Raw genomic sequence first — 15,971 nt, 5'->3', positions numbered from 1 at the left:
CAAGGCCCCTCCCTCCCTCCCCAGTCCTTTCCTGCTTTAGTGTCTCTCCTGCAAGGGCTGCATCGCTGTCCCCTCCCTCCTGGGATCTGGTGAGTCTCTCTCTCTCTCTCTCCCGCCCCCCAGGGCTGCAGCAGGGGAGGGTGCGGGGGGGGGGACGACAAACCCAAGTCAGGGAGGAGAGGGTCCTGCCAGGGACGGGGGGAGCAAGGTTTGCAAGGCTCTCCTTCCTGGAGATCAGAGGATCCCAAACTCCCACGAAATCTCCCTTCTTCAAACAAAGGAGTCCCTAGGACTTTAACTCTGTGTGACGTCGCTCAGCATCATTGCACAACAGAGGAAAGGTGCAAATGGTCCCCCCCCCCCAAAAAAAATACCCCACAGTGAGTAATGGAGGAAAGGTGGGAGAGAAAGGCCAGGAATGAAGAGAGGGATCCCAGCCCATAGTCTGGCTGCTGCATTGCAAACCAGTTTCCCAGTCGTCTCCAAGGGCAGCTCCACACGGAGGCCACTGCAGCAATCCCCTCGCACCCAGAGCATGGCATCCCAGGACTAGCACCCCCCCTCCCCCAAAAAAAACCGTCTAGGAAGGAAGGAAAAGTGGGAAAGAAAGGCCAGTAATAAAGAAAGAGATCCCAGCCCATAGTCTGCCAGCTGCATTGTGGACCAGTTCCCCAGTTGTCTCCAAGGGCAGCTCCACACAGAGGCCTCTGTGCAATCCCCTCACAGCTGTCCATGCGGACTGCCTAGCAAGAGTGCTGCATGCTCTAGTTATCTCCCGCTTGGACTACTGCAATGCGCTCTACGTGGGGCTACCCTTGAAGGTGACCCAGAAACTACAACCAATCCAGAATGCACCAGCTAGACTGGTGACCGGGAGCAGCCACCGAGACCATATAACACCAGTCCTGAAAGACCTACATTGGCTCCCAGTACATTTCCGAGCACAATTCAAAGTGTTGGTGTTGACCTTTAAAGCCCTAAACTGCCTCGCCCAGTATACCTGCAGGAGCGTCTCCACCCCCATCGTTCTGCCCAGACACTGAAGTCCAGCGCAGAGGACCTTCTGGTGGTTCCCTCACTGCGAGAAGTGAAGTTACAGTGAACCAGGCAGAGGGCCTTCTTTGTAGTGGCACCTGCCCTTTGGAACGCCCTCCCACCAGATGTCAAAGAGAACAACAACTACCGTACCAAACTTTTAGAAGACATTTTAGAAGACATCTGAAGGCAGCCCTGTTTAGGGAAGCTTTTAATGTTTGATGGACTACTGTATTTTAATATTTTGTTGGAAGCCGCCCAGAGTGGCTGGGGAAACCCAGCCAGATGGGCGAGGTATAAATCCAGCGCTGATTGAAGGCCTTCTGGTGGTTCCCTCACTGCGAGAAGCAAAGCTACAGGGAACCAGGCAGAGGGCCTTCTTGGTAGTGGCACCCACCCTGTGGAACGCCCTCCCATGAGATGTCAAAAAGATAAATAACTACCTGACATTTAGAAGACATCTGAAGGCAGCCCTGTTTAGGCAAGTTTTTAAGGTGTGACATTTTAATGTGTTTTTTATATTTGTTGGAAGCCGCCCAGAGTGGCTGGGGAAATCCAGCCAGATGGGCGGGGTACAAATAATAAGTTGTTGTTGTTGTTGTAAATCAGCCAAGCCGGAAATGGACGCTGCTACTCACTGAGCCTCCAGGGACCTTGGCATCAAAGGCTGTGTGTGTGTTAAGCTATCTAATAGAAGTTTAATAATAAATTGCCCGCCTAAATTTCAAGGGAGATGTCTTTGGCCCAGTCCATTTGGCCCTCAGGGGGTTGTCCTGATACATACCTGTCTCTCAGAGCAAAAAGGGGGGGGGCCAAGGAGTCAGTCTTGAGAGCAACATAGAGTCCAAGTACAAGAAAATGAGTCAGAAGCAGGGGGGAGCAACTCCTGAGGACCCCCAAGTGACTGACTCCCTTGTCAGTCAGTTCTGGCTTCATGCATTCACTGGAAGGCAGGTGCAACCAGTCTGATTCATCTCTCAGAAATCCCTTGAGTTGCCTCCACATTTTGCATTGCTAGAGGGCTAGAGACTTACTTCTTCTCCCATTCCTAGTTCTCTTTCTTTTCAAAATGTTATCTCATGGTTTGGGCTGTGGTGCCGTCCAGCCCTGGTTCCTAGCAAGACTCAACCATGCTTGCTAATGGAAACTTTTTCCTCTCCTGATCGACAAATTCTGTAACAAAACAATGTTTTTGCTTTGTAGACTTTGCTTGAGCTTCTCATTAAGAAGGACAGAACATGGCAGAAGACCAAAGGGTTCCTTCCGATCTCTTAGAGCATGCATGTCCAACAGGTAGATCGTGATCTACTGGTAGATCACTGGACATCTGTGGTAGATCACTGGTAGATCATTGGCTAGATCACTGGCTCCCCCCAAAGAAGCTGAACAACTGTGGCTCCCCTAAAAAAAAACCTCAACATTTTACCTTCTCCTTTAAAAAACTCAACAACTTTTTACCTGAACCCCTCTGTGAGTAGATCGCACTCTCTTGGGAGTTGGCCAGCCCTGTCTTAGAGGCTTCCTGAGAGCACAGATGGATGAGCAAGACTCAGCTGGCTCTGAAGCAGGAAGAGGGCATGCCATCCAAACTGGGAGGACGCCCTCCACTCAGAGGTGCAGAGCCAGCAGTTGAGGCAGTTCTGCTGCCAGGAAGCCAAAGGACCCCGAGAGGTTTGAGGCCTACTCTACCACCTTGACCGTCAGTGGCTGAAGCCAGAGAGGCACTAAAAAGCTGAAATGCCGGACCTGGTGATCTTGGAGCAGTTCCTGGCTGTCCTTCCACCGGAGATGGAGAGCTGGGTTGGGACAGTGGAGTGGAGACCAGTTCCCAGGCAGTGGCCCTGGCTGAAGGTTTCCTCCTGAGTCAGGCAGAGAACAGAAAGCAGGCAGAGCAACAGGTGAGAGAGACTTTCCTCTGGATACTCCCAAGGGACTCCAAAAAGGATGGAGAACATCACATAATGCCCCACTGATGGCCTATCCTTTTACCTGGAAGACATCCATGGAATGAGATCTAACACCCTTAAACTTTTCGTAATTGTCATTTTCTTTCTCATATTTCTTGCCATTCATTCTCTGTTTCTTGCCATTCATTCTCTGTTTTGAATCATTATTTTCTCTTTTGAATCGTTATTTTCTTTTTCAGGGAAAGGATCTCTTTGCAGAAATGGACTTGGATTCCTGTGAGGCAGAGAGGCCTCCGTTGGACACCAGAGAGAAGCCGCTGGGTAAGGAGGAAGGTGTTTTTTCTCTGTTTGGTCTCATTCTGCTGGTTTTCCAGCTAATCTGTGGGTTGTTTTTTTTTCTTGTTTTGGGGAAACAGAGATGGGAACAAGGGTCCAGAGGAGGGGAGATGTATTTTTTCACAACTAACCTATGAAATGGGCACAAATGTCCAAATGCACTCAACAGGTAAGGCTTTCTCAAAGGCCCATCTGTGGTTAGAGATGCCCAGTCTCACCTGTGAGAGAAGCAGGCACTCCTAGCATCCTGCTTACCTTTTTTCTCTTCCAGGTGATAGAATGATGCTGGCAAGACCTCCCTTTTCACCTTTTCATAGGAGCAGAAGGGAAGCAGTGGCTGTGGAACCAGATCAGGTATGGGGAAGCTGCCTTGTGGGACAGAGGCCGAGGGCTGGAGCAATGTCATGGACTGGTTGGGCACAGAGGAATGGTGGGAGGATGCAGCCGGGGAACCAGAAAGGGAAGATGGCTGAGAGCCCAAGAAGTGGAGGTAGAAGAAGGATGGGCGGTCAGAGGGAGAAGAGGAGAAGCCTGGGGAGAGGAGGTCTCAGAAGCTGGAAGGCTAACAGGGCTTAGTGAGCTGGGAGACTCTGTGGCAGAATGCAGTCCAGAATCAGAGGCAGAAGAGGAAGGAGGCGAGTGGGAGGAGGGAGGCCGAGAGGCAGAGGTGAGTCAGGAGAAGGAGGAGCCACCGGTGGCTCCCTCTCCTTGTGTCAGAAGCCACCCTCCCTGCTACAGGGAACCAGGCAGAGGGCCTTCTCGGTAGTGGCGCCCGCCCTGTGGAATGCCCTCCCATAAGATGTCAAAGAGAACAACTACTACCAGACTTTTAGAAGACATCTGAAGGCAGCCCTGTTTAGGGAAGCTTTTAATGTTTGACACACAATAGTATTTTAATATTTTGTTCGAAGCCGCCCAGAGTGGCTGGGGAAACCCAGCCAAGTGGGCAGGATATTAATAATAATAATAATAATAATAATAATAATAATAATAATAATAATAATATATTATCATTATTATTATTATTATCATTATTATTATTATTAACTCTCTAACAGAATACTCAACAGAGCACCTCTTTACCAGAGCACTTAAACAAACTTTGCACTATATAATCTCACTTTTCATATACCTCCACACTAAAGAAACTTCCACCTAGACAACTAGTCCATTAATTGATTGACAATGCAAACTGACAGACGCTCAGGGAATGAGCTCCTGTTCTCATGAGGCCTGAAACTCAGCCCAGTTTGTGAATATCGTGTTCTTGCTAAGAAAGAGTAAACTGCAGCTGTGAACTGTGGGGTTTCCTGCCCAGATAACTCTGTGACACCAGCCTTCTGAATTTCACCAGTAGGATTCATCTGTCATTGCAGTTTTCATGGAATCCTAGAGTTGAAAGGGACTCCAAGGGTCATCAAGTCCAACCCCCTGCATTGCAGGAATCTCGGCTAGATCATCCAAGACAGATGGCCATGCATACTAGGTGTCAGTGAAGCTCCGGTGCTGACAAGTGAAGAAGAGGCAGGAATAGAGAGAGAACAGTAAAAAATGGAAGGCAGAGAGGAGGGGGAGAGCAGTTGTAATTTGAGCTCTGAATACAGGGGAGACAAAAGACAGGGCCAGAGTGACAGGCTGCTGTGTGAGATCTCAAATAGTGAGTCAGACATAGGAATGAAGGAAGTAAAAGGTAAAGGGACCCCCCGACCATTAGGTCCAGTCGTGACAGACTCTGGGGTTGCGGCGCTCATCTCACGTTATTGGCCGACAGAGCCGGCATACAGCTTCCAGGTCATGTGGCCAGCATGTCAAAGCCGCTTCTGGCGAACCAGAGCAGCGCATGGAAACGCCGTTTACCTTCCCGCTGTAGCAGTACCTATTTATCTACTTGCACTTTGACGTGCTTTCGAACTGCTAGGTGGGCAGGAGCAGGGACCGAGCAATGGGAGCTCACCCCGTCGCGGGGATTCGAACCGCCGACCTTCTGATCGGCAAGCCCTAGGTTCAGTGGTTTCACCCATAGTGCCACCCTCGTCGCACTGCAGGAAGTATTCTCTCCCAAATCTCGTAAGATCTCAAAAGTGGCCGAGACACGCGAAAGATACCGGAAAAGAAGGTGGGGGCTTTCGTGTTGGGGAAGGGGGAAGAGCTCAGTCTGGGCAACTCCATGTTCTGTGGAGGACCATGAGTGGAGGAGCTCCGCCCTAGTTTGTTCTTTTAGCAATAAATCTGAAATAATTAACAGCCAGAGTCGTCTCGCGTTTGTGGGAGAGACCAACTCATAATACTAGGCTTATTTTATTTCTATATTTATCATTGAATGCTAGAATAGGCTTCTAAGCTGTGGACAGACGATAGCAAATAGCGGCGAGGATTCACCTAACCAGCCCCATCCATTGCAAAATGGGGCCTGCCCCCCATTCCTCCTCCTCTCCATGCCCCGATGAACCCCTTGAATTTGGCTCTAGGGTATTGGGAGGGAACTCCGCAGAACAGCTCACGAGAGGAGAAAGTGGATCCTTCCATCAGGCAAACTGGAATGCTTGCGTAGGCAGAATGACTTGAAAAATACAAGGTGGAGTACCACCTATTTGCACAAAGACAAATACCCATAGTTAAAACACAGAATGAAATAATTCCATTAATGCGTATAAATAAGCATCCATAATTAAAATGTGCAGCAAAGTAATCCTATTGAAACAACACAGCCATTAACAGGAAGGAAACAACAGAGCATTGTGTAGCAGATCATATTTGTGCTGACTCAGAGAAGGACATTTCCCTTTTTCTTTTAGGGTCCAGTGTGCTTTCAAGATGTTCCTGTTCGTTTCACAGACAAGGATTGGGCGTTGCTGGATCCTGACCAGAGAGCTCTGCATAAGGACGTCATGGAGGAGAATTGTGGGATCGTGGCCTCTCTTGGTAAGGCTCCCTATGGGATCGTCCTATCTGCCTGAAAATTCAAAAAATACCTCTCTGACAAACCACATATATTTTCACAGAGCTCAATAGCGCCCCCTACAACACCTGGGAACGTAACACCCCCACAATAAAAAGTAAATAACAGTTTTTTTCTGTGAACCATCTTCCTCCAGTACTTCCTCTTTATACAACAGTTGGGCTGGTCTGAACTGCCCAGGCATCTTAAAGGTCAGCTTTAGAGTTGTTAGGAAAGAGAAGTAGCTTCTGTCAGGTTTTCTGTTTTTGTTTTTGCTGCTGTCAGTCTTGGGTTGACCAAAGAGACGCCTGACATTGGACATGGAGATGGAGATGGAGGGGATGCCATGACTGGGCCAAACAAAATCCATCCCAGAGAAAAACCAGGCTTATTGACTCTCAGGTAGTAGTAGTAGCAGTAATAATAATAGTAATAGTAATAATTTTTATTTATAGCCTGCCTATCTTCCAACACACACATATATATACATGAAACATTAATAATAACATTCTGGTCTGATAGAAAATGTAATTTAACTTTAAAACGAACAACTTACACAAGTGGCTAAAATTGTGGAAACGTTTTGGAAAAGTGTATTTCTGAGGTTTGAGGGCTCATAACACCACTTTTTTGGAGAACAAAGCATAAAATTATACATCAATGAAATATAATTTAATGAAGAATGTAATGCAATAAGTTTTATGAAGTATTATTTATTAGAACAGCAGTCATAAAGAAGAAAAGTGAAATACATAGAAAAAATGAGATATACAGAAATTCTCACCGTGTCAAATAATACTTAGTTTGGTAACCTTTAGCTTTAATTACAGCCTTACAATGCCTTCCCATGGAGTGAACCAAGTTTTTTTAGTTCTGCAGATGTAATAATGCAAAACCAAGATTGAATTTTTGCCTCTATCAGTTGGGCTTTATTGCTAGGTTGCTTCTGACTAGAAAGTTCCTTTAGTCGGCTCCATAGATTTCCGATTGGGTTAAGGTCTGGGCTATTCCCAGGCCATTCCAGTAGTGGAATCTGAGCAGGCTGAAAGCAAAGAGTAAGGTTACCGTAACTTCCGTCATAGATCTTCAGTATGCTGATGACAACATAGTGTGTGTACACTCAGAGGATGACTTCCAAACCATCCTAAATATCTTTGCAGAAGCTTACAAAAAGCTTGGCCTATCACTCAACATCCAAAAAACCAAAGTGCTCCACCGACAAGTACAAAATAACCCCTCTGCAGCGCCACAAATCCAAATCAATAGTGTAACGTTGGAAAATGTCGACCACTTCTCCTACCTAGGCAGTTATCTTTCCACAAGGGCCAGCATTGATGCCGAAATCCAGCATCGCCCGAGCTCTGTGAGTGCGGCTTTCACCCAATTGAAGTGCAGTCCATCAGAATCTAAAAATAAATATGTTGGTTAATGACAAACAACAAATATAATGAACACATACGCAACTCCATTTGTTCCTAAGGCTCTAATCCCTTTTTGTCTCCATTGCAGATTGTGATGAATTGGAAATTGATAACAAGGGAGACCACAACAAAATCCCCAGAGAGGAGAAGCGAAATAAAAATTTGGAGTGTGCACAGAGCTGCAGTCAGAGCTCCCATTCCACTTCCCAACAAAGAAATCTCATTGGAAAGAAACCCTATCAGTGTGTGGAATGTGGAAAGAGCTTCAGTCAGATCTCCTCTCTCACTTCCCATCGAAGAATTCATACAGGGGAGAAACCCTATCAGTGTGTGGAATGTGGAAAAAGCTTCCGTCGGAGCACCGATCTCACTATCCATCAAAGAATTCATACAGGGGAGAAACCCTATCAGTGTGTGGAATGTGGTAAGAGCTTCAGTATTAGCTCCCATCTCACTTCCCATCAGAGAATTCATACAGGAGAGAAACCCTATCAGTGTGTGGACTGTGGAAAGAGCTTCACTCATAGCTCCCATCGCACTTCCCATCAGAGAATTCATACAGGGGAGAAACCCTATGTGTGCTTAGAATGTGGAAAGAGCTTCCGTCGGAGCACCGATCTCACTTACCATCAAAGAATTCATACAGGGGAGAAGCCATATCAGTGTGTTGAATGTGGAAAGAGCTTCAGTACAAGCTCTCTTCTCATTTCCCATCAAAGAATTCATACAGGCGATAAACCTTATCACTGTATGGAATGTGGAAAGAGTTTCAGTCAGAGCTGCAATCTCACTTTCCATCAAAGAATTCATACAGGGGAGAAACCCTATCAGTGTGTGGAATGTGGAAAGAGTTTCATTAAGAGCACCAATCTCACTTCCCATCAGAAAATTCATACAGGGGAGAAACCCTATCAGTGTGTGGAATGTGGAAAGAGCTTCATTAGGAGCACCGATCTCACTTCCCATCAGATAACTCATACTGGGGAGAAACCCTATCAGTGCATGGAATGTGGAAAGAGCTTCATTCACAGCTACAGTCTCATTTTCCATCAGAGAATTCATACAGGGGAGAAACCCTATCAGTGTATGGAATGTGGAAAGAGCTTCAGTAGGAGTACCGATCTCACTTCCCATCAGAGAATACATACAGGGAATAAACCCTATCAGTGCATGGAATGTGGAAAGAGCTTCAGTCAAGGAGCTCATCTCACTTCCCATCAGAGAATTCATACAGGGGAGAAACCCTATCAGTGTGGGGAATGTGGAAAGAGCTTTAGTCAGAGTGGCCATCTCACTTCCCATCAAAGAATTCATACAGGGGAGAAACCCTATCAGTGTGTGCAATGTGGAAAGAGCTTCAGTCAAGGCTCCCAACTCACTTCCCATCAAAGAATTCATACGAAGGTCAGAAAAAAACCCCTTATTAAATAGCTTTAGGAGCCAAGCAAATACGGACCTGTTTAACCAGGCCTTTGGCTGGTTAACATCTAATGCCCTTGTAAATTGTGGTGGGGAGGGGAGTTACAGGTGTGTATTTTGTATTTTTATATTGTGTTTTTACGTTGTAACCGTCCTGAGACCTGTGGGTGTTGGGAATTGGTCCCAACCTTTAGAGGCCGAGGGGTCTTTGCCTCCATAAAATATTTGAGGGGGCAACCCCCCAGTTGATAGGTATTGCCATTCCAGTGGTATGTATGCATCATGTGATTGATTGTGGAAGGTGGGCCTTAGCTGCCCCCCCCCCACAATATCTTATTCATGTCGGAACTACTGGTTCAGGTGGTATACAAGTTAAATAAGTACATAAATCCCCTTCCTTTGCACATGTTCTAAATTGTCAATATCCTTATTTATTATCATTTTAAAAAATTATGTGCCCTTCATCTGAAGATATCACAACAGAAACATACAGAATGAAAGCAAGACTTTCTCAAAAACAAGTGAAGCTAGAGAAATCTCTCCGCCCCTTTTTTGGGATGGGGTTCATTGATGAGGGGATTGCTGTGGAAATAGTGCATATTGATTTCAGTAAGGCTTTTGACATAGTCCTCGCAATATTTATGTGAGGAAGCTGGTAAAATGTGGGCTGAATGAGGTAACTGTTAGGTGGATTTGACAGACCGAACCCAAAGAGGACTCCTTTGTGGTTCCTCCTCATCCTGGGGAAAAGTGACAAGAGGGGTGCTGCAGGGTTCTGTCCTGGGCCTATTGTTGAACGTCTTTATAAATGACTTGGATGAAGGAAGTGAGGGGATTCCCATCACATTTGCAGACAACACCAAACGGGGAGTGGAGGTTAGGGTTAGGGTTAGGGTTAGCGAAGGAGGTGTGGCGATTCACTCCACCTGCACAGAACCCCCAGACGTTTGATGGTCCGTTGGTACCTGCACCAACCACTGATCTATTACCTGCTGCCACCAACTAGTATATGCCTGATAATCTCTTCATTCACTCCAGTCAGGGATAATGTTGGAACAAACTGTGTTTATTGAAGTTCAGTACATAAGCATGTGGTTTCCAAATGAATAGTTCTTATTATCTTTAATAACAAGTCTTACACTGGCGTATACCTACAGTTGTTAATCAATCACAGTTACAGACTATCTCTCCCTTCTTCTTACCTCACTACCTCTCTCTCCCCTCAGACTCTCTCCCCCTGCCCCTCTCAGAACTCCCCGCCATCCTTCCTCAAACCTCCAAAAAACCAACAACCCCCTCCTCTTCCCAGGGTGGGTTTATATAGTCCTAACTCCGCCCCCTAGAGTTCTAACTGGCTAATCCTTTTAACTCCTTCTATGCTGTCCCTAAATTTGGGGTGATCGTCACAGGAGGTGACAACAGTTGGTGCAATAATTAGCAAATGGAAGAAAAACAAAATAACTGTCCATTTCCCTCGGTCTGGGGCTCCATGCAAGATCTCATCTCATGGAGTTGCAATGATCAGGAGAACGGTGATGAAGCAGCCCAGAACTTGTGGGGGGACCATAGTGACCATGAAAACAGTTGGTAACACACTACACCGTGAAGGACTGAGATCTTGTAAAGCCCGCAAGGACCCTTGCTCAAGACAGCACATGTACAGGCCCGTCTGCAGTTTGCCAATGCACATCTGAATGACCCAGAGGAGAACTAGGTGAAAGTGTTGTGTTCAGATGAGACCAAAATCGAGCTCTTTGGCATCAACTCAGCTCGCCATGTTTGGAGGAGGAGGAGGAATGCTGCCTACGACCCCAAGAACAACCTTCCCCACCGTCAAACATGGGGTGAGACATATTATGGTTTCGGGGTGTTTAGCTGCTAAGGGGACAGGACACCTTCACTGGGTGAGCACCTCCTTCCCTCAGCCAGGGGTCGAGGATGGGTATTCCAGCATGACAATGACGCAAAACACATGGCCAAGGCAACAAAGGAGTGGCTCAGGAAGAAAGCATTAAGGTCCTAGAGTGGCCCAGCCAGTCTCCAGACCTTAATCCCATTGAAAATCTCTGGGGGGAGCTGAAGGTTCAAGTAGCTACACATCAGCCTCGAAATCTTACTAACTTGGAGAGGATCTGTAAAGAGGAGTGGGACAAATACCTCCTGGTGTGTGCAAACCCGGTGGCCACCTACAAGAAACGTCTGACGTTTGTAATTCCCAACAAGGGTTTTGCCACCAAGTACTAAGTCATCTTTTGCAAAGGGATCAAATACTTATTTCACTCATTATAATGCACATCAATCTCTGACTTTTGTCTTCTGGGTTTCTGGGGTTTTTCCTGTTGTTATTCTGTCTCTCACAGATTAAAATTATGGACTGGACATTTCTTCGTCAGAGGGCAAACAGGCAATTTTAGCAGGGGATCAAATACTTCCCCCCACCACCACCCTATATCAATTTTATTGGAATTTTATTTACAACACAACCCCCACCCCCACCCCCCAAGACACAAATCCACCCTCATTAAACATGAACACAACATACAATACAAACAACCAAATAAAAGACTTCCTTTATCCTTTATCTGGCCTCCTTATTTATTTCTTATGAACTGTTTTCTTTATGAATAATAATTAAGATTTTTCTAATTATACCTTAAATATCCACAAAGTCTCCTGCAGACATTAATCGAAACAACTCCAGGTATGTATTTTGGGGCACTGTTTTGTGAAGTATTCTCTGCATTTTCCCCATGGTTTGTGAAACTCTTGTCTAGGGTGATCTCTAATTGCCTCTGTTAATCTAGCCAGTTCAATATACTCTAACATTTTATCTTGTCATTCTTTTTTGTTGGCAGTTTCTTTTTTCCAGTTTTGGGCAATTAGGATCCTTGCCACTCCTGCGGCATAGAGGAATATTTTCTGATATTCTCTTGCTTTACCTGTGTCCGTTATCCCTAGCAGAAAAGCTTCTGCATTTTTCATAAAGTTATACTTTTAACATTTTGTAAGCTTGTCATACACTGTGTTCCAAAAGCTTTTGAATTTTTCACAGTCCACCAAACATGTATAAGTGTCCCCTTTGTTTTACCACACCTCCAGTACAGATTTGTTTTTGTCTTATACATTTTAGCTATTTTGGTAGGTGTTAAGTACTCCCCCGCTCAGCGCTTGAGGGCCCCAGTCCTGCCACTCGCCACCTGGCCGGGGTGGGGCCTGAGGGGCGTCTATAGAGGACTGCTGCTGCTGGAGGGCTCCATTTTGTTTTGTTTTTTCCTGTTTAAATTCCTGTTATTTTTTACTTATGTCATTTTAAACTGTATTAACGCTGTATTCTTAGTTTTAGATTTTGATCTATGTGGAAATTGTTTTCCATTTGGTTGTGTATTTTTTGATGTGGTTTATGTATTGTTTGTGACTTTTGTAATTGTGTTAATGCTGTATTGTTTTAATATTTGATTGGGAGCTGCCCAGAGTGGCTGGGGGGACTTGGCCAGATGGGCGGGGTACAAATAAAAAACTATTATTATTATTTTGATTAGGTATCCCCTCAATACTTCACAGGCTGTAAATTTCCAGTTCTTTCTCCATAGTTCTTCCCATGCTGTTAAGTTAATGGTTTTCCCAATATCTAAAGCCCACTTGATCATTACTTTCCTTGACCTGTTCGTCTTTGACCTCCCACTCCAATAATGTATCATACATTCTTTATATTACCTTGGTTTGGTTTTGTAATAACACTTTTTCTAATAATGAAGGTTTGTTTGAGAAACCTTTTTTTCTTATTTGTCCTGAACACTTCATGCAATTGATGGTATTGGATCCAACCCATAAGGTGTTGTTTAATTTCCTCATAATCTTTGATTACCAATTTATTGTCTTTTCCCCTAATCAGATCTTTATATGTGGCCCATTCTAATTCCATATTTTCTTTTTTATTGTAATTGCTTCTAGAGGTGATGCCACCATGGTGTTTTCGAATCTAGGTTATATTTTGTCCATGTTTTATATAATGATTTCCTTATGACATGATTCGTAAATCCCCTGTGCACTTTCCCTGCTAAATACGCATACCAACCATGTTGTTTAGTCTTTTAGTCGTGTCTGACTCTTTGTGACCCCATGGACCAGAGCATGACAGGCACTCCTGTCTTCCACTGCCTCTCACACTTTGGTCAGACTCATGTTATTAAACCCTTCTATATCTAACAAATCACCATCTTTTAATACAAGCCACTATTTTAGCCAATTTAAACAGATAGCATCGTAATATAAATTTAGGTCAGATAGCGCCAGTCCACCTCTATGTTTTTATCTATTATTAATAATAATAATAAAATAAAATTTTATTTATACCCCGTCCTTCCCGGTTCAGAAACCTGGGCTCAGGGCAGCTAACAACAAATTTAAAACACTTAATTGTAATACAACATAAAAGCAGCATAAAATACCATATAAAGGCATGAACAACAATAAAATCCAGAGTTCAAAAAACAATTGGGGAAATCCATCCAATAAACATTAGATAGTCACCAGGGCTAGCTGGCTAAATTAGTCCTACTTGGGCCAGCGAAGAGGCCAGGGGAGAGAAATACCTGTGGGGTCCCAGAATGGGTAATCTTCATAAAAAGGGGAGGGGGGAAGAGAAGGGAAATAAAAGATCAGGCTGAGTTCAAATTAAAAGCCAGGCAGAATAGCTCTGTCTTACAGGCCTGGCGGAAGGAGGTTAAGTCCTGTAGGTTCCTAGTCTCATGGGACAGAGCATTCCACCAGGTCGGAGCGATTACTGAAAAGGCCCTGGCCCTGGTGGAGGATAGTCTGACTTCCTTAGGGCCCGGGACCTCTAAACTATGGTTATTCATGGACCTTAAGGTCCTCTGCGGGGCGTATCAGGAGAGGTGGTCCCATAAATACGAAGGACCTAGGGCACAAAGGGCTTTAAAGGTCAAAACCAGCACCTTGAACCTGATCCTATACTCCACCTCTCCTGTGCAGCTGGTAAAGCAATGAGGAGCCTCACTGCAGCATTCTGCACCCACTGGAGTTTCTGGGACAGTTTCAAGGGCAGCCCTGCATAGAGCGAATTACAGTAGTCAAGCCTGGAGGTGACCGTCGCATGGATCACTGTGGCCAGATTGGGGCGGGAGAGGTAAGGGACCAACTGCTTAATGCGGTGAAGATGGAAAAATGTCGCCTTAGCTGTTGCTGTAATCTGCGCCTCCATGGAAAGGGAGATCATACCCAAACTCTTCATGGAAGGCATTGGCTCTAATTGGGCCCCCGCAAGAGAAGGGAGTTGGTCCCTCATCCCCAGGCCACCCCAAACCAGCCAGAGGACCTCTGTCTTCGAAGGATTTAGTTTCAGTCGGCTCCCACAAAACCATCCAGCCACAGCCTCCAAACATCTGGTCAGTGTGTCCGAGGCCGAGTAGGGGTGGCCGTCCACCAGCAGATAGAGCCGAGTGTCATCAGCATATTGGTGACAACCCAGCCCAAAGCTCCGGACAATCCGGGCAAGGGGGCGCATAAAGATGTTAAAAAGCATCGGGGAAAGGATTGTGCCCTGCGGCACTCCACACACCAAGGAGTGGCGCGACGACATCTCCCTCCCTAGCGCCACCCTCTGTCCCTGACCAGAGATAAAAGAGCCCAGCCATTGTCGGGCTATGCCCTGTATCCCCACGTCGGCGAGGCGGTGGTCCAGAAAATCCTGATCAACCATATCAAAGGCTGCTGACAAATCTAAGAGAATCAGCAGTCCCGACCCGCCTCAATCCAGTTGTCTATTAGAAGTTTGTGTTTAATTCTTGGTTTTTTTATACTGCCATATGAATTTGGATATTTCTTTTTGCCATAATCTAAGATTTCCCATTCGTCCAATTATCGGAATCATTTGGAATATATACATCATTTTAGGCAACACGTTCATTTTAACCACCGATATACTGCCAACAAGTGATAATCTTAACTTATTCCAGATGCTGCCTCTCCTACTGGGTCCTGGGAGGTCATGTTCTTGACACTCTCCCGTCTTCCTTTTAATTATCAGTCATTTCCACCTACAAAATAGGGAGAAAGCAGCTGCCCATGTTCAGCGCAGGGTTTGTTGGGGTTGAGATTCATGAGCCGACGATGGTATGTTTTGTCAGCAATGAATTTGATCTGTTCTTATCTGGAAGTGAAGTCACATTTGCAACAATACAGAAGCAGTCAAAGGGAATTTCCTAGGAAGTGTTTTATTCGGTCTCACCTGCAATCATGTGCTGAACACACAGAAACACATAGATACTGGGAGTTACAGTAACTGGGAGTTACAGTCTCCAAATAACACTCGACATATGCACCCAAATTAATGGAAGAGTACACCTGATTTCCCCACCTCTTTTTTATATAATATTGCCTTTATTTATTTTCATGGCACAAAAGATAATTTTAAAGAAAGCAATGGTTACAAGAGTAAACAACAAATAGCTTGTCCTCATGGAATTGCAGACTTTCATCCTGCCATGTGTTAAAGTTTGATTTGATTAATCCTTCTTTGGAGGTCTTTAAGCAGAGGCTTGACAGGCATATGTCAAGAATGCTTTGGTGGCGTTTCCTGGTTGGCAGGGGGTTGGACTGGATGGCCCTTGTGGTCTCTTCTAACTCTATGATTCTATGATTCTATGATTAAAAGATCAAGTCCAGCTCCTGCCCAACTAGCAGTTTGAAAGCAAGTCGAAATGCGAGTAGATAAATAGGTACCGCTCCAGCGGGAAGGTAAACGGCGTCTCCATACGCTGCTCTTACGTCATGCTGGCCACACGACCCGGAAGCTGTCTGCGGACAAAGCTGGCTCCTTTGGCCTATAGAGCGAAATGACGCAACCCCAGCGTCGTCCGCGACTGGACTTAACTGTCAGGGATACCTTTTGCCTTT

General features: G+C 45.4%; 3 protein-coding genes across 3 annotated transcripts in view; 2 read left to right on the top strand and 1 right to left on the bottom strand.

The window, feature by feature from the left end:
• LOC132592062 (uncharacterized) overlaps positions 1-15,971 on the top strand; it is a 295,543-nt gene that overhangs the window by 106,179 nt on the left and 173,393 nt on the right.
• Positions 1-15,971, bottom strand: part of LOC148686099 (uncharacterized) — a 580,325-nt gene that overhangs the window by 549,777 nt on the left and 14,577 nt on the right. The gene's annotated exons all lie outside the window — the stretch shown is intronic.
• Positions 30-11,637, top strand: LOC148686100 (uncharacterized). The gene is made up of 5 exons (XM_060274131.2): positions 30-89; positions 3,182-3,263; positions 3,550-3,632; positions 6,074-6,200; positions 7,726-11,637. The coding sequence occupies exons 2-5, from the start codon at positions 3,203-3,205 to the stop codon at positions 9,066-9,068; spliced, it is 1,614 nt and encodes a 537-aa protein (XP_060130114.1). The 5' UTR covers positions 30-89; positions 3,182-3,202; the 3' UTR covers positions 9,069-11,637.

The sequence above is a fragment of the Zootoca vivipara genome, chromosome 4, assembly GCF_965207765.1.
Source record: "Zootoca vivipara chromosome 4, rZooViv2.hap1.1, whole genome shotgun sequence".
Taxonomy (NCBI): domain Eukaryota; kingdom Metazoa; phylum Chordata; class Lepidosauria; order Squamata; family Lacertidae; genus Zootoca; species Zootoca vivipara.
Note: the sequence above shows the minus strand (reverse complement) of the source record. Positions and strands in the feature narration are given on the sequence as shown.

What these genes read in the sequence shown, in the direction of transcription:
- LOC148686100 (XM_060274131.2), top strand. Translation starts at nt 3,203, where the DNA reads ATGGACTTGGATTCCTGTGAGGCAGAGAGGCCTCCGTTGGACACCAGA. An exon ending in TGGCTGTGGAACCAGATCAG is followed by an intron (nt 3,633 to 6,073) that starts GTATGGGGAAGC and finishes TTTTTCTTTTAG; the next exon opens with GGTCCAGTGTGCTTTCAAGA. An exon ending in TGGGATCGTGGCCTCTCTTG is followed by an intron (nt 6,201 to 7,725) that starts GTAAGGCTCCCT and finishes TCTCCATTGCAG; the next exon opens with ATTGTGATGAATTGGAAATT.